This window comes from Argiope bruennichi, chromosome 4 (assembly GCF_947563725.1).
Source record: "Argiope bruennichi chromosome 4, qqArgBrue1.1, whole genome shotgun sequence".
NCBI lineage: Eukaryota > Metazoa > Arthropoda > Arachnida > Araneae > Araneidae > Argiope > Argiope bruennichi.
The window spans coordinates 951,457-970,067 of NC_079154.1; the positions used below are offsets into that span (position 1 = coordinate 951,457).

The following is an 18,611-nucleotide window of genomic DNA, read 5'->3' on the forward strand; positions in this document are numbered from 1 at the left end:
TTAAAGAAGAAAAAGTAAAAAGTAAAGTACTTTTTATTCGATTTGTTCCCCCCTCTGATGTGGGAGGCCCGGGGCAACTGTCCCGTATGCCCCTGCCTTAGTCAGGCTCTGCACTTATTTCGAAATTGATGATGGAATTTACTGTAAATATTGTTCAGTTTTTATTGTAAATATTGTGTAGTTCCTATTGTAAATACTGTGTACTGTTTGTAATACTGTGTAAATTGTAAATACTGCGTTCTTGCGCAAACAGTATGAAAAACACTCTGAGCCTCAACGGAATAAAAATATCACGCACATTATTTTCTAACTTCTCACATTTTACGGAACATTGTAGAAGGGCGTAAATAACCACAGAGAAAGTACTGGTAATGGCAGCGCTCGCCTGACAAAAAAAAATAAATAAATAAAATAAAATAAATAAATATTACCTCTATATTTTTTAAACTCATTTTCTGCTGGCGTACATCACAGAGATCAGAGACATAAGAGATTTAATCAAATAGGTAAATAAATCGTACGTTTATTTGGGTTATCGTAGAACGATGTACTAATACTGGAAAAATCGGGTAAAAAGGGCTAATTCGCACCCTGATACAGGATACGAAAAACTAAAATTGTGCATCGTCTAAAACAGGAAATGAAATTTCGCATGTTTGCAAAGAAGTAATTATTAACGAAATCTTTACTTGCAACAACGATGAATGTGTTTGCATTCTACGGGCTGGACCGTTTACCACTCTGGGAGGGTACAACTCGGAGCGGTCTCTTTGAAATTGCAACTGGAAGTTTATTTATTTAAAATGGAGCAAAATTTTGGCCTTTTCCAATGACAACATAAAAAAATATTACTGCACAAAACTTTCAACTGTGCATCATCATAAAAATCCTTCATTCAAAAAATTATATTTTCATTGATGCCAATTTTCTATCACGCAAATTTTATATTTAAATATATATATATATATATTAAGCATATTTCCCAGCAATTTAATTCACACAAAAAGAAAATGAAATTTAACCTACTCAAGCATGTTATGTGCTTTCGAGGAGAAATAGCTTTTATCAGAGTGTTGCCACCGTATTGAAAAAAGCTCAAATTAAAAGATTAATTAGTTAATTCTACTGCAGACTAAGAAAAGTGTACTTTTAAGCACGCGCCTGAAAGAAATAAAACACAATATTTTTTAGAAAATGGATTTTGCGAACTTTTAAAATATCTATATTTTAATTCAATAATTCTGTCGAGTTTAAAAGAAATGTGGTTTATATCTATACAGGATATTCACTCTAATAGGTTCACAACACCAAATTTCTAAACAGTTAATCTTATGTATATGTATCTAATAATAAATAATAGGAAATATTATTTATTTTTATATGTATATACCTAATAGGAAAAATGGTCCAAGAAATTTTTTTAAATAAGTAAAAAAATCTTCTTTCATGCAGTTTGAGTCAATAACGCTGAGGCGAATGAAGAATTTTAGATCTTTATACAGACCCTCGGTCCTATAAGTTATATTTGGGAAAATAATCTTGGAACACATTTTAAGTGAAAAGAAAGGTCTATTTTACTGTGACTGAAGTGATTTATAAAAATTTGAATATTTCTCTTTTATAAAACCCCCGAATTTAGACGAGTAGTCTACATTCGGGAGTTCATCTCAAAGGAGGTGCGCCAATCAGTACCCACGATTTCTCGAAGATTGATTGGTTTGAAATTATGAAAATACTGATTGTCCTAAAATAAGTTATTCAAAAATAACACAACTCGATCAGAGTTGGCTGCAAAATATATAAGCATTTTTCTTTTTAATATAAAAATTGGATTGTCAAGAATATTTTACTGAATACGGTTTCTTAGGACCAAAAGACTGCATAAAGTTTGGCACTTCATAATTTTTCAGAAATGCATTTATTGACTGAAACAAAAAATATTATTTAACGTTATTTTAATCGTTCGGCATGTAAATTTAAAGACTGAATTTTATCAGGATTCGGAGGAATTTTTGTTGAATAATTCTTTGAGATATTGTTTAAGTCATTAAAGATATTCTTTAGAGCACATTCAGATTTCCATACTAAACTATTCTTTTTTCTAAAGTCATATTTTTTAAAAACAAAAACACTGAAGTTCTATCCCTGCCTCTCCAATTTCAAGTTTAAATTCAAATGGAAAATTATAATCCATAGTAAAATGAAGAAACTAGTGTATATATTATAATAGTATGAGTTCTATGGCTATGAAACTTTGAAGCTTAAAACTATTTTGCTGAAGAAGCTATTAAGAAACCAAGGTACATAAAATATTGAATTGGAAATTTTAGCGAATATTAATCCTGGCGAAACAACTGGTCTCGAAAAGCAACTAGTATCTAATAAAAGTGATAAATGATAATTAAAAAGTAAATTCAAATATATGTTTTTCTTTTACAGCGGATAAATTACATATATTTCGTATAACAAGTGATAATTAATTAATTTTTTTATATAGTTTGTGTCAGTAACTTCGAGACTTGGAAAAAATGAAGAAACACACAGTTTTGAAGGCTTTAGAATCATTAGGTTTGGAATGAAAATATCTAAGAGATATGATGAGGGCGGGGCTTTCATCGGTGCATAGGTGAAAACGAGAAAGAAAAAAATTCCTGGCAACAATCTATGTGCATTGCGTTTCTCACTCCCTAAATTCGGGTTCATGCCGAATTGGAGTTATTAAAAAATGCCAATCAGAGACAGGTTACAATTACATTTTCCTAAAATAGGTATGTGTTTTAAAACGAATAATTGATAAGAATTGTTCTTTCAAGGCCAATAAAAAAAGGCCCATTGCTCTTAGTCATTTGAAACTAATTTTAGGATAAGAATTTTTAATCAGTTTTCTGGATGCTGTCATTTTATATCTTTAAAGAAAGACTCACAAAACACAAATCAGTTATGAATATACATTTCATAAAATATCCTCCTATTTGTAAATGGAGATAAATTAAAAAATACTGAAAAAAATTCTTCAGATTTGTCAGATTGTAATATTAGTATTTTCACTGCAGAATATAAGCTATAAAAAAGATTACCGGCACAACAGAAGAAAAATGACTCTAGGATCTTTAAAAGAATGCAACGTAGATATTTTCTTGAATATCCAGAAATATTCAAAAACTTAAGTGACCGTATCTGTTACAGCATGCACTACTCAAGGATAACTTTTATTATAAAATATTTTTTAAATCTACTAAAGTATCTAAATGGATTGAAAAGATTCCGCTTGTTTGACATTTAGCAGCAACAGGACTGATCTCCACTAAATTTTCTCTCAGGCTTCCTATTAAAGGTGTACCCCCCCCCATAAAAATTTTTTGAACATAGAGCCATAAACGTCTCGAATACTCAAATTCATATTTCCAAAGTCCAACACATACGTAAGTGTTCTGCCCTTCGTAGCATAGAAAAGAAAAAACCGAGTTTGCATTTGGGAAAGTACGCAAACAATGGGGGAGGAATCTTCGATATGATGTGGCAACGATGGAAATGGAAGAAGTAAAATCACCTGTGGTTCATTTTTCAACAAATATTTACATCTTTATCGATTATGTTGAAGGGAGAAAAATGAAGGGCCGTTTTTTGGTTCGTCGGAGAGATCAATGAACTTCAGGACGGTCAGCTAAATGTGACAGATTTGAAAAGTAGCAGTCCAACTCAATCAGGATTTCTTTCAGTGATGATGGCTTAAGAGTTACACTACTAGATCTTGTGAGTAGATTTTTTTTCAGACAGCGCAAATGTGAGTAGGAACTCTATTTTCTATCGTTCAATTGAACTGTTTATTCTAAACTTCTTAATTTTATATATTTGCTCTTTTTGTCTCATAGGGTACAACCATTTCTATTTTTTTAAAGTCTCATTGCCCGACAAACACAGGGATTAGAAATGACTCTAAATTGAAGATACGGTATAATTATAATAGTTTCAATGCAGAATGTATTTTTATTGAAAATAAGTAAAGAGAATTCGGTTCAGACATAAGAAACCAAAATTCTTTCCCATATTTTTAAGGGTTATTATTGAATTAATTGTACATGAGAAAGTAAAATGATGAGCCCTGAATTTTTAAATGCATCCCTACAGTAGAATTCTGGCACAAAAATATTAGTTTTAGCTTAATAATTAATTTAATTTGAGATTTTAATCCAAAAAAGATGATCTGTAACAATTTTACATTGAAAGTCGAATATTGGATAATATTGTGAAAATTGTATAACAAATTCAACATTTATCAACGTCGTGGTGACACTACTGTAAATTATGTATTTAACAATATGATACACGTTATTAGTATTCATTTTTATGTGTTTTATCTGAAGTAATCAGACAGTCCGGCTACACTTTTTGGAATTTTGACTTTGACTGGTTTAAAAAACATACTTTGCACTTCCTTTGCACTAGTTTAAAAAACATACAATATTCCTTAAATATCATGGCTAACCATTTATTTATTTCAAGTAAAATAAATGAATGTTAGAAAATGAAAGCAAAGCAAGTAAAAAATAAAAAGTAAAATAAAATGAATTCATTAGGTTTACTGAAAAATGAACTACTATTTATTATTATATAAAAAATGTTGCTTTTGAAAAATTCTTCATCTATTATTTATTACAAACCGAATATGCAAAAATTATTAAGCTGAAGTCATTTATCAAGAACCTTGAAGAGCAACCCTTGTTTAACAAAGAACTCTATTCCACCCTTCTTTCAATACCGAAATTTTAGTTTTCATAATATAAATCACAGCCAAAAAATAGTAAGTTGTTTCGGAAAAATAAATTTTTTAATACCCCATTTATTTAAAAGCTATTATTTTTGAAATGAACTTCTATAATTTATTCTAATGACACATTTCAGTTACAAGTAAAATGACGTCCTCTATGATTCCAAATTTATTTTCTTGACTTGAAGTAAAAAATCTTGAATGAAATTTAAAATGAAATGCACGATGCTCCCATCGATCAAAGGCGCAATGATCACAGTCGAAATCGGCATTTCCAAGTCTCATGGGTCCAGTGGATAACACGACCCCAAAATATTTCAGGTTAAAATCTCAAAGTAAGTTAAAAACAGAAAAATATTTTTTTAATAGAAGATGCATTTATAGTTTAATTCTTCCACATTCTAGAAGGTAATTGTCGAAGAATTGCTTAGAATTGATTTTGAAACTATTTATGGTATTGGAAACTGATGAGAGGAATTTTGAGAGAACTTTATTGCACATTATTGTTTTACCGAATTTTACAATATTATGCAATAGTAGGCTATTCGGGTAGAAATGGTCTCATGTGTACGAGGAAATTATGTCGGGACTTGTTTATTTATAAAATTTTGCACCTCACGTTTGCATGCCAGAAGACAATTCTCAGTCCGAATTCAATAGAAATTTCGGGGATTCGAGTCTCCGCTGGTAAACTTTCGATTACAACTTTGGCAGGCCTTTTTTAAACGGTTATATAATGAGCTGCAGATTATGACCCCGATTTGCTCATGACAGGCATTTTCTTGGGTACAATACCATCTATCGATGAAAAGTTGAAAAGCTTTTGTTTCCTTTCTAAAAAAAATGACGTCTTGTAAGGATAAAATTGTGGGAAATCGCATTGAAACATTAAAATAATACTTCTAATTTTATGAATTTTTTAAAAACTACTCACATATTTATCGGATATTATTTATTTTATAAGGTACTGAAATGCTGCGTTACTCTGCCCATTTCCCCAGCGCTGGTGATTCTTTTTCTTAAAGCTGTGCGGGTTTCATGTCATAAGCCATTGAAAGTTCACTGTGGATTGCTAGAAAGAATCTCGGTTCTCAGATGATGGATTCTCATTTTAAATGCTGAACATATTCGTGAGGATGTTTTGCGCACCGCTGGAGACTCGAACTGGAGGAGCTCTAATGAGATTCCCGAAATTCTAGACTGGAAAAACATTTTCAGGCACAATAAAACGTTTAAGCACTAACAGGCTGCAGTCACAGCAATGAAAAAAAACAACTGTACTTTGCAACATTTGTCTGAAATTTTACGCTGCATTAAATTCAAAGATTTTTCCTTTCTTTTCGCTATGATTACCTTTATAATCCTAGATTCATGTTTACAGAACATAATAATATTTCTTTGTCTGCATACTGCCGAAGTGAATGGCAAAACCTTTTATTTTTTCCCCCTGAATTCGCAAATGCACATCACTTGGAAACAAAAGGCACTTCCGGATTCTCGAATTGTGATTGAACGAACCATTTAAGTCAATTTAAATGTCTCGTTTTAAACCTGTGGAGCCTTATTTCACGCCAACACTAAAATAATTTGTACGAACAGCAACAATTCCTCACCTTCACACATCGATGTGCAAGGCAGCGCGAACTGCCCGATCAACTGGTTGCTCGTCACATTCTCATCTTTCACTCTGAAATTGAAAATGGCTTCCTCCGGGGCGTTGATCACGAATTTTAGTGTCTGGTTCCACATTGGATTGAAGCCTGAAAGAGCAGAAAGATTATATCATTCATATCGATTCATTTGCAATGGTCAGCGAATGGAGATAACATAGAAAGTATTATTAGCCACTACATATTTTTCATACTATTCCCTATTTTGGTTTCCGAGGTCAAATAGTACAGATATCAGTATAAATTGGATTTTTATTTAGTCTTTATCGAAAAGGATTATATATTTTTCAAACTGAGTGAGAGAGTTTTGATTCGAATTTGTTATGAATCATTTACCGTTCAGTTCTAATTGGATTTCGATTAAAACCATCGCTATTCTTTTAAAATAGAAATGTTTTATTTCAATTTGACACATTTCCTTTGCTCAAAGATTCATTTTATCTGATATTGATTTTTACTACCTGAGCTGAATCTGTTCCCCACCTTCCTATTTTCTTTATTTAAGTTCGATTTGAAGCCTTATCCAAGTTCATGACATGAATAACAACAACAAAAAAATATATGTATATGTACCCTGATGTAATGACGCATAGTTTTCTTTTAATACTTCCAATTTGAATTTTGCTTACAGCTTGCAGAAAGACATCCATAAGGGAAATATCGATACCGTTTTCTTCAAAGACATGACAATTTACGGAGAATAGTTCCATAGTTTCCAATTATTTGATCTTTTTTTTTCCTTTAACATTATTGTATTCTTGCATTTTAATATCTAGAGGAGGGCAGCTACTAAGAACTTGCAAAGCTTTATTCCAAAAGATACTTTGGACGATTGCTAAAAGAGAATGTCGCTCAATTTGAAGTATATTTTTATACCATGTCCCCTTAACCCTTTTTAGGACCATGGGAAGTATGCTTCCCACCCAATTCATCAATCTTTGTATGGAATTATGTAGTTTAGCGTAAGTTCTGACGAATATTTCAATCAGACGGAAACTTAGATGCTTCATTTCCTTATCTCACACCAAATGGTGCGCATTGATTTGTTACTTGATTTTTAATTAACCAAATTAATTAATTAATCAAAAGAAATTTACCTAATAAGCTAAATGAGTCACTTTTCTTAAGCCAATCACAATCCTAAAAATATTTTAATAAATAATGACTGGAAAAAATAGCCCTTTAAAGGGTTAATGGAAGTAAATAATTTTTTTTCGGTCTCAGCGGAATATATTTCTTTAACGATATGGCCTAACAAACATTTGCTTAAGTCCAAATTAGTGTTGTTCCAATTTATTCGATTACTTTATTTGATTATTTTTCTGCATGAAATTTGCAGTTTTCTCATGACTTTGTTCCGATGGGGGATAACTGTGCGTTGGGCCAAGATATTTTAATTCGTTTTGTTATATTCTATTGAATATTCAATTCTATTACCATTCAAATGTATCCCAGGGAAATGAGAATTTTTTTATCATAGTAAATTTGGATTTGTTTGGATTAAATTTTCATGTTGATTTTAAGGATTTCATGATGATTAAGAACCAGAGTGTTGTGCCGGCTAACGAACATCGGTGAACGTCACTATTGTAATTTCACGTATCTCCATTGGATAACAACAGATCTGTCTTCTAAAACGTCGGGGTTGCTGTGCCCTAATGGTAAGATCTCGGCTTCAGAACTGGAAGACTCCAAATTTGGAACCAGAATCCACTAACGATCCGTCATGTATGCGAGCTTGGTGCACGTTAAATCCAAAGTTTTGGGTTTATATGTTATAGTAGTTTGGAGATGGGGTTCCAGCTCAGGTGCTGTTCTTATCATCTGACCAGGATTCAAAACTACGAGGCCCGCCTCAAAGTAGCCTTAGTGTTGCTTTCAGACAGGACGTTAACATGACTAAACAAAATCTAAAAAAATTATTTATTAGTCCAAAACTTTTACATGAAATTCTATTTTGCTGTATAATAGTTTTGAATGTCACTCCATCTAACGTAAGTGAAAACCTTTTGAAAATTAAAAGGGACAGTACAGGATACTTCAATTTCATTCTTGGCTCTCCTTATAAATTCTACAACTGAATTTAAAGCTGTCATTAAGCTGAAACTTTTTTATAGAATCCATTTTGGTTGCTACTCAGAATACTAAATAAAATGTCGAAGTATTTGTGGTTATTTCGCCCGATTGGACATATACAAATCGGTAATAATTTTTAGACACTTAGATGCTTTGGAATAAGGATAATTTCAGTAGTTTTCTCGGGGGGGATGATCTTTTGGGGGAGGAAATTACAATTTCCAATTTTAGAGTTTAGTAATATCCGCTTAAATGCACAATACTGTATTCACCCCCCCCCCCCTTGCTATTTAGGGATGTTAAGTTTAACTCTTCATAGAAATATGTAAAAATGTTATTAATATTGTCTGTAATGTAACCTGTCTCTTTAAATATGAATGTTAAAATTTGTCTTGAAATGTTTAATTCTTTGAGTTTCCAACAGGACAAAATTCTGTTTCTCAGATGAATTCCGAAGACGCTTCATTTGCGGTCAATAAGACTTCGTTGCGATCAATGTTCTCTGATAGAATGAGATTACTCCGACTCACATTTTTAGAGCAATCAAAAAATGCACGGAGAAACCTGTTTATTAATGACATTTAATTCTTGTCAATTGATTATCAGAAAGCTAGTAATATGTGCGAAATTCACAAATATTTTTCAATAAAATATATCGTTGATATAAGAAATCGATAGATAAGATGGTGCATCCACATCTTTGCCAGTAGCACGCTGATCAGAATTTCCTAGGTGAAAAGTAGACACATAAGAGTAAGTAGTAGAAAGTAGACACATAAGAGTAAGTAGTAGAAAGTAGACACATAAGAGTAAATAGTAGAAAGTAGACACATTAAGGAGAGTGTCTCCTCAACGTCTTGCATGAGCCCTAATGTGCCAGTAAACCATACAAGACATTAAGAATGTTTCGTTTAATTGTGATGAGTACAATAATAATAGATACCTTTGTGACTCTGATGGACACAAGTACACGTAAATTTGGACCAACCTTGCCATTTCTAACAAAGGCTGATTGGTTGCGGAATGCCGCTGTCTCTGGAATAGGGCTCGAACATAAGGAAGCTCACAATGAAAGTTCTTTCATTAATATTTTACAAAAATAACTCGAACAGTTCCCTGGTGTGCATATTATTTCCTTTTAAAAAACATTCAGCTTCTCGCAAAACAGACAGACAAAAATTGCGTTACTTTATTACACGCATAATTAGCATTCAAAGTGATATCTACCGTTATTGCTGATGAACTTTGTCTTCTTTTTCTGTGCGTCCAAAGGATGGCCATACACTTTGACCGAGACGTAGGGGTCTACCACTTCCCCATCCTCTGCCCGGTTGGGTTTGGGAAGAAACTGGGCGCTGATGATCTGCAAGAGTTCATATTTTGTTCTTAGCACACTGATACCCAAAGTTTTCAATTTTTTATTCAGTACCACCACATCAGCCTGACACAGCTATGCCATTGGGATAGAGTGGATTGCACGCACATTACGAAAAAAATATATTTCTGTATATACCTAATCGTTTAATGAGTCAAGAGTTTCACTTTTTTCCGAATTTGTACTATAGACTTTCTTTACTTAAGTACAGATTGTAAAAGTGGACCCGAATTTCATGAAATAGTGTTCGATTCTTGATTCTTAATTACTTTCAAATAGGTTCGAGTCTCGAAAACAAAATAAACAAAACATAAGTTTTATTATTATTTATTCACAAATGATATTTCAAATGACCCTGCATTAAAAAATATGCATACAGCCTACTTTGAGCGAAAATACATACAAGATGCCCATTGAAATCCAGAACCTTTTCTTAAGGCGATAACTATAATCATAAGAGTTGTTAGTATTTCAGAGCGGTGATAGTAGGCATCAAGAGGACAAAGAATCACCCTACAACATGGGGTCCCAAACGACGTTTAGTAGGTGAAAACGCAAAAAATATAAGGAGTCGGAGCATTATTGGAAACTGTCAAAAAATTAATAAAATAATAACAATTGGTGTTTCAACTATGAAATTTCTTAAAAGTGAAAGCACATTCTAAAAAGGTTTTTTTAAAGCTTCGAAATATGCGGATTTGATGATCTAAGGGGCCGTAAATTGCTGAAAACGAAAAAGTAAATTAGAACCCATATTTGCAAAAATATTAAAACTTGAAGAAAAATAAAAGCTTGAAAATGTAAGGAATTTTATATTCTATAATTTGATATAAGCGTGTAGTGTGAGAACTGGGTAGTTTTAAAGATATTCATGAAAAACTAAAATGGGAACCAGAAAACATCGTTGCAACCTCAGCACCGATGCTCGTAGAGAGCATTGTCAAATTCGAAAGCTAAATTCGGAGCAAGAATAATAGGCATTAAGTAGATGAAAAATTACAGAAAACAGAGGGCCGCAGTTAACGTTTATTCAGTGAAAATCGCAAAAGCAGATAATGACAAAAGAACAATGACCCTGTCTAAGAGAATGGCCCTATGAATGCGAGGATTAGGAACAAGCTAAGGAACAAATTAGGAAGCCTTCTCGTATTTAAATTGTTCATGCGCAATTGTTATCCTTGCTCTGAATTTAGCTTTCGAATTTGACAATGCTCTCTACGAGCATCGGTGCTGAGGTTGCAACGATGTTTTCTGGTTCCCATTTTAGTTTTTCATGAATATCTTTAAAACTACCCAGTTCTCACACTACACGCTTATATCAAATTATAGAATATAAAATTCCTTACATTTTCAAGCTTTTATTTTTCTTCAAGTTTTAATATTTTTGCAAATATGGGTTCTAATTTACTTTTTCGTTTTCAGCAATTTACGGCCCCTTAGATCATCAAATCCGCATATTTCGAAGCTTTAAAAAAACCTTTTTAGAATGTGCTTTCACTTTTAAGAAATTTCATAGTTGAAACACCAATTGTTATTTTTTAATTAATTTTTTGACAGTTTCCAATAGTTCTCTGCCTCCCTATATTTTTGCAATTTTTACCTACTAAACGTCGTTTGGGACCCCATGTTGTAGGGTGATTCTTTATCTTCTTGATCCCTACTATCATCCCTCTGAATGTGTCGGTCGAAATCGGAAACACCCTGTATATAATTTATTATATTTATCCTATCTTTGAAATATGTGCTTAGAGCGGTTTATACAAAGAAAAATTTCTGATAATTAAACATGATTTTATGATTTTTTTTCCTCATAAAAATTTACTAAAAGACAGATAATCATCTGATTTTTTCAAAAAATACCGAGTTCAACTGAAATGAAACTGCGCAAACTTTACAAAAAACGTTGAATTAGCAATATATATATATAATTCACCATTTTTTCAGCATCACATAATAATTGTAATGATATTACATTGGAAAATAGATAATTTTCTGAAAGATCTTTGTGCTGCATAAAATTCCCTCTATCGATATTAATATTCGTTATTATTTTCTTTTTAAATGTAAATATATCATTCTGTATCGAAGCTTTTTTTTATGATTCTTTCAAACAAGACAGGATCTGCAACGCATATTGAATTTACTAACAAATAATTTAAACGAATTAAGTCAAAAATTAGAAATTAAATCTGCAATTCTTAATTTTTCCGTATAGCGAGGTTTTCCGAATTTCCGCAATAACTCGAGTGTTTGGTAATATTTCAATGGATTTTTCTTTATTTCTCACCCAGCACGTGATCGCGCAAAGAAACAGAAAGCTGCAATCTTTCCTAACTTTTAAAATTTTTGTTATTATTCTCAGATTATAATTATAAATTTTGTTAATATCTATAAATAATCATAATAATCTATAAATAATCATAACATTTTCATGAAAAATAAAAAAATAATGATGAAGCTGAGAGTTTACTTAAAATTCGCAGCCAAAATGCACCTGTAGTAGGAAAAATGCGAAAATATGAAACATTTAAAATCATAAAAAGAAATTAAATGGCGCTCTATCAGATTATATTTGCATCAAGCTGCATCCAAATATTGACATTGTTCTTGGAATATTATAAAAATGTATTTCATTTCATTTCATCCATTGGGAGTTATTTTATTTATTTAACAAAGCGACCTTTCTTTTTTACCATTCTTTGATTTGAAAGCAAATATTTTATTTCATTTTTTAAACAATTAAATGAATCGAAATGCTTTTTTTTTAATTTCAGAAAAACAAATTTGTTTCATTTTATGTCCTTTTCACTTTTCAATACTAAAAATAGTCCCCTCTATTCTGTAAAAAGAACTTATACTCTCTTTTCCCGACTCTAAACTGAAATTTCGTTTCCTTTATCTTTTTACACGGTTCCCATTTATTGTCATTAAATAGAACCAATAAAAAGAAATTAGTATTAGAAAAATTGGCTTTATAAATTTATTTAGGTTCAGAGAAGATTTTTTTTTTTTTGGCTCTGAAAAGAATCGTTTCTTTTCTTAGCAGCAGTTGTAGTCTCCTCCCACTATTGTGATGAGGGAATTCGGACAACAGTCAGTTCTGGAGTAATCTGCGCGCCTTCGCGTAGCTTTGAAATGGACCGCTTGTTCAATCAATCGACCAATGCACCTTGAAAATCTACTCTCTTGTAAGACTCGCGCCTCTGAACATGAGCGTTTTAAACAAAGATTTCATAAACTCGCGCCGCCGAGTGGCGGAAGCACAGAAAGCGCGAGTTGCGAAAATTCTTACAGAATTGACTTCGTTCCTATTCTACAACATTCATACAAAATATTTGTCTGAATCTCAAAGATTTAACAAGACATTTGTTAAATGAATACTTTTAATTGAATTTCTTCTTTTTCTAATTTATAACCTCTTTTTGGGATCGCATTCTCTTAAGAGAAATGGATTCGAACCGACACTATTCCGATCCGGGAAAGGACTGCCTACGAGTGGATAATTAAAATGCCGTGTTTTAAATTTAGAAGCAAATAAATTAAATACGTGGATTGCACTAAAATTTTAAAATTTATAAGGGAGATCAGCAATCGCAATATTGTCTAAAGCTTTCCAGAATTTTTATCGATTAAAAAAATACTTAAAAACCTTAATAGTAGGCAACACTAATTTGAAAACAAAGTGAATCTGGTTTGGAGTGCTTACTTTGATGGTAACGTGTAGCTGTTTGTCCGGATAAGGGCTTTTGCTAGGATCATAAGAAGCTAAAAGGAGAAAAGAGGTCTGTCAGTTTTATTCAAAGGCTAAGATTTAAACGCTTTCAAACTCGAAAAAAGAAAACAAAGAAAGAAATTAGAAGATAAAATGCACTTTTCACTGTAGTGGTTCGGAGTTTCTTAAATAGAAGGATTCGAAAAGATTCTCACAAACATTAAGATCAAAGACAACCATACAAATTCAGTTTTATCCTAAGAACATCATATCTGCTAGAAGCATCTGTGTGTCAGAAGTGAATCTGAGAAAGTTGAATCCTAAGTAAGAGGAAATTAAAGCGGAGGCAGGAGGAGCTCTCGAGCAGTACTCAAGAACGATTCGCTTGTATTGTGAAAGATTTACAAATAGATGTTATCCCATCGCGAAATAAATATTCATTTCTAAAACGGCTGAATACTCTGTACTTCAAATTCTTTCTGTAAATCTGTACAAACATAATTTTATTGCATTTTTTAAAATCTACTTCCATTTATTTTATATTTATATTGTATTACTGGTGTGTACATAAAACGTTTCTTCCAATAAATAGCTGATTTAATTTTGGCGTGGCCTTAAATTTCGATGGAGCACATTTAAGTTACCGTGTAGAAAACAAACGAAAATAAAACGCAAACTTTCTCAGAAAACAATTGATAAAAAAATATTTATACGATGCCGTTTACGCATGCGAAAAGAAATACAAAAGCAAGAAAAAACTGTTAATTTGAGGAGCAACTTATTTAGTTAACAAGAGAAGTATAATTTTCCTTTCAGGTGTTCAAAAGCATTAATAGAGTAAGATTGTGATAAGATCTATCGGATGATATAAAATAATTGAATTATAGTAAACAAATGTTTCAAAAGAAGTATGCTTCATTAAAATGCCTCGTTCAATTTGCGGCACATCGAGATGGAAGTTCGAAAAAGAGAAATATTAGGGCACAAGGAGAGAAAGCTGAAATGGCATTGCAGTAGAAAAGACTCAGTTTTAATCAAACAGATGACAGTCCGCATTTACTAAATACAGAGTTAAGATATTTAGCATAAAAGAAGGAGCCCTCAACCTGCATCTACTCCATGTATGTAGTATGAGCCCCTACGCTGCTCTCTCTCTCTCTCTCTCGTCAGCAAATGGCAGTAGTGTTGCGACTGCAAACGAGGCAAACGGGAGTAAGCAGACTTTGGGAGTGGAAAGTGTGAGACGTCAAAGTTGACGGAGCATGTGTTAATCTGGAACTTAATTTTCAAAACCTTGTCCACATAAAGGGCAACCAACCCTATACTTTTATTCTTTTCTTCATGTTCGTGTAGTCCTGTGTCCGTCCATTAAAACGTAAGAAAAACAAACGTGTAGTCTTCCTTTGATTGAGAACATCCCACGGAACACGACCCTACATGTATGTATGTGCACACACACACACACATACACATTAAACGATACCTCATATAGCCAGGGAAGTAAAGCGTACATATAGTAAAATGATTAAGCTGAATTTATAGATAGATCACAGCGCTCCTTGTGGCGAAATAAAGAAGACACACGCACACACACACACAAAAAAAATTAAAAGATAATGGCCACAAATTCCAGTTAAAAAAATATATTGTTACGAATCTGTAATGCTGCTTCCCAGCATAATTGGTTCCAACATCGGAAAGAATGTTTTACAGTCATCTGTACTGGACGGAGTCCGGTGTCGTGTCGGAGGTTTCAGAGCTTGGCGACAAACTTGGCGACTTTGGCGCCAAAATAGATTATACCCGAAACATCCAGAATTTTCCCGATCCGTTCAGTAGGAACTGAGATACGCCTCGAACGTTCCTGATTTGTTGAGAGGCTTCTAGCCCCGCCTCCTGAGACCTATAAAAGGAGGCGACCGCAGCTGCTAGGGGAGAGTAGTCGGAATCGACGGTGAAGAAGGAATCTTCCGGAGATTAGCAGAACAGCGACGGAGTCAAGCTAGTGCGGAACTAAGCTGTGCGCTACTGTCTGCAGTAGAGTCTTGTATGCTGCACGTCTCGGCTGAAGATAATCGTCTTCTATGCTGTATATAGTTGTCGTCTTTGTGCTGTCCTGTGTGTCTTCGTGTAAATAAACGTCGTTGTTTTATTTTCTACTGCCCCCTTCTGATTGAGCGTTCTCCACACCATATAACTCTCACTATCCAAACGAACCCCGGAAATTTCGAAACAATATGATATACCATAACAGAAACGCTGGTAAAAGTTTCATGGAGTTCTTTGTAAATCTGATGGAGATATTTGCGATAAAAATTATATACTGATTTGAAAAAGGGTTTGTCGTAAAACGTATTCTTCATTATTACCTTACGAGACAGTAATTTTCAATATACAGTAATTTTCTGGGTATAATCCGCGGATTATCTGTTAAAAAATATGAAAATCGTTTCTGTAATCATCGCCAATAATCTGCCAATAGACAATCCGCGAATTATCTATTGATTTTTTTTTTTTTTTTTTTGTCGTAGCTAAAGAGCACCTGCGGATTATACACCCTCGAAAATATGGCATGCTAAATATGGCATTATGCTTAATTGGTGGTCGTATTCTTTTAAAATTTACTGTTTTGTTTCATTTCTGTAAAAATGGTGTATCTCTTAGGCCTTAATTTCAGGAGATTTTCGGGTCACCAGGAGTCAATACTGTTGGACTAAAGTCCGATTCCTCACAGAAAAATATTTCTTGTTTTGAATCCCTGCCTGAGGGTGACCCTTGAGAAAGTCTTCAGGCCGGATTCTTATTTTATTTGGTTTAATTTTGATTCTTTTTTCCCCCCTTTTAACTTGGTATTTATTACTAATTAGTCTAGATTCATCTGTGTTTTAGTAGTAGCTGCATTTGCGCTCTCTAAATAAAATGGTGCTTTTCCTACTTTTTTTAGTTTTTAAGTTTGATTCCGAAATATTTTTTTAGTTTTGATTCAGAAATAATTTATTTTCGTTTCCGAAATAATTTAAATTTAGATTGTTTCAGAAATAGGTTTTAATTTCATAATGCTTATATTTTTGATAACTTATATATGTATAAGTAACCAATCTAAAGCAAGAAATATTTTAAAAACGAAACTAAAATGAAATAGTTTTGGAATCGCAACTAAACATTATTTCTTATTCAAACTAAAACCAAAAAAGGAACAGGAAAAAACTTCATAGTATTTAGAGAGTGCAAATGCAGCTACTTCTAAAACACGGATGAATTGAGACAAAAGTATTAAAATCAAATTAATAGGAAAATCAAATAAACCAAATAAAAATTAAACCAAATAAAAAAAGAATCCGGCCTGAAGACTTTTTCAAGGGCCACACTCAGGCAGGGATTCAAAAAAAAGGGATTTTTTCTGTGAGGGAATGCAGACAAGAAAGTCTAATAATGATTCCTCATGACCCGAAAATCCCCTGAAATTAGGCCAAGAGATATACCATTTTAACAGAAAGGACAATGCAAAACAACAAATTAGAAGAAAATAACAACTAATAAGTAAAAATACAATAACAAAAATAACAATAAAAACAAAAATACCATAAAATAACACTTAAACCATTAAAGAATACACAAAGGAAAGTACATACCAGCAGCAGGCAAGGAAATTTTAAGCTATCGATTGTGATTCCCGCTTTTTATAAACACAAAGCTAACGTATTAAAGGTAAATAATAATTGTAGTCTCCCAGAGCCATCTATTGAGTGATATAATATGCAAGGAAGGTTCTATTTTTATTTTAGGTAAAGAATTAATCCCAAACCATACCTTGTTTAATTAAAAAGGTAACATTACAGTTGAGGTTATTTGATGCTTCAATATAGGAATTTTTGTTATTGCAAACCCTTTTGATCCTGTTAACTTGTGAGAAAATTAGATTTTTGAAAATTGTAGAGTTTAGATTGGAATGATAGTTACATAGTTTTGTAATTTTAAAGTTGAATTCATCCCTTTTATCGTAGATACCTATTGTTTTATCATTAGCAATTTCGATTTTTAAATCCAGAAAGGTAGCTTTATTAAATTATATTTAATTATTTTTTTCTCTTAGTAATGTAGGAAAATATTAGCTAAAGCACTTGAGAAAGCTGTTCCCATTGGAATTCCCTTAACTTGTTTATAAAAATTAATACCATTAAACACGTAATTTTCAGTAATATTAAAATTACATAACTGAAGGCAGTTATTTTTAAGAATGACATTTTCATTTAAATATTCGTCATATATAAAAGTGCAGACCTTTATTAATTTTTCATGAGGCAGATTGGTGTATAAAATTTCGAAATCTTAAGCATTAAGTTTATTAATGTTGTTATCTTTAAGAAAATCCAGTACTTCTTTGTTACTAGAAATAATAAAGTTGTCTTCATCTTTTATTTTGTCTAGAATAATTTTTAAGTATTTAAAGAAATGTTTACCCGTACAGTAATTATAACTGCCGGTGCTACAGGTCACGAATCTGAATTTTAATGGATTTTTATGAAATTTAACTGTTGGGAGTAAATAAGGATAGTTTAGAGAGCAAGTCTTTTTTGTTGGTTTGTTTTTTGTTTTTTTGCGAAAGCTAGCATTTTTTTATCTAATTCCTTTTTCCCGGTGCTCTTTAACATATAAGTTGCGTTAGAGTTATATTCATTAATTAAAAGTTATTTATAATAATATTTACAAATTAAACAGAAATTATTTGCTGATTTATCTATTACTGTAATAACAAATTTTAATTTTTTTTATTTCATTTTTTAATGTTTTACTAAAATAAATCCCACGTTCTTTAGGTCTGTCAAAATCAGTATTCATTTTCATTTTAATTCCCTTTAAAATTCTCACTTTCCATTCTCCAAAATCTTCCGCAGGCATGGTATTTTCTAGATAATTTAGCAATAAAAACATCCAAATCTTTACCAATAGAAATCAAAATTTTGTTATGGTTTATTTTTTTCTCTTAATCTAAATTTAGTTTCTCTTCCA

The 18,611-nt window shown here is 32.1% G+C and overlaps 1 protein-coding gene across 4 annotated transcripts in view; it reads right to left on the bottom strand.

The window, feature by feature from the left end:
* Positions 1–18,611, bottom strand: part of LOC129965717 (1-phosphatidylinositol 4,5-bisphosphate phosphodiesterase eta-2-like) — a 162,501-nt gene that overhangs the window by 8,746 nt on the left and 135,144 nt on the right. For all 4 annotated transcript variants that reach the window (XM_056079840.1, XM_056079839.1, XM_056079837.1 and 1 more), the window contains 3 exons: positions 13,596–13,654; positions 9,742–9,877; positions 6,382–6,528 (listed from right to left, as the gene is read on the bottom strand). In XM_056079840.1, coding sequence (XP_055935815.1) covers positions 6,382–6,528; positions 9,742–9,877; positions 13,596–13,654 — 342 coding nt within the window. The remainder of the gene's footprint in view (positions 1–6,381; positions 6,529–9,741; positions 9,878–13,595; positions 13,655–18,611) is intronic.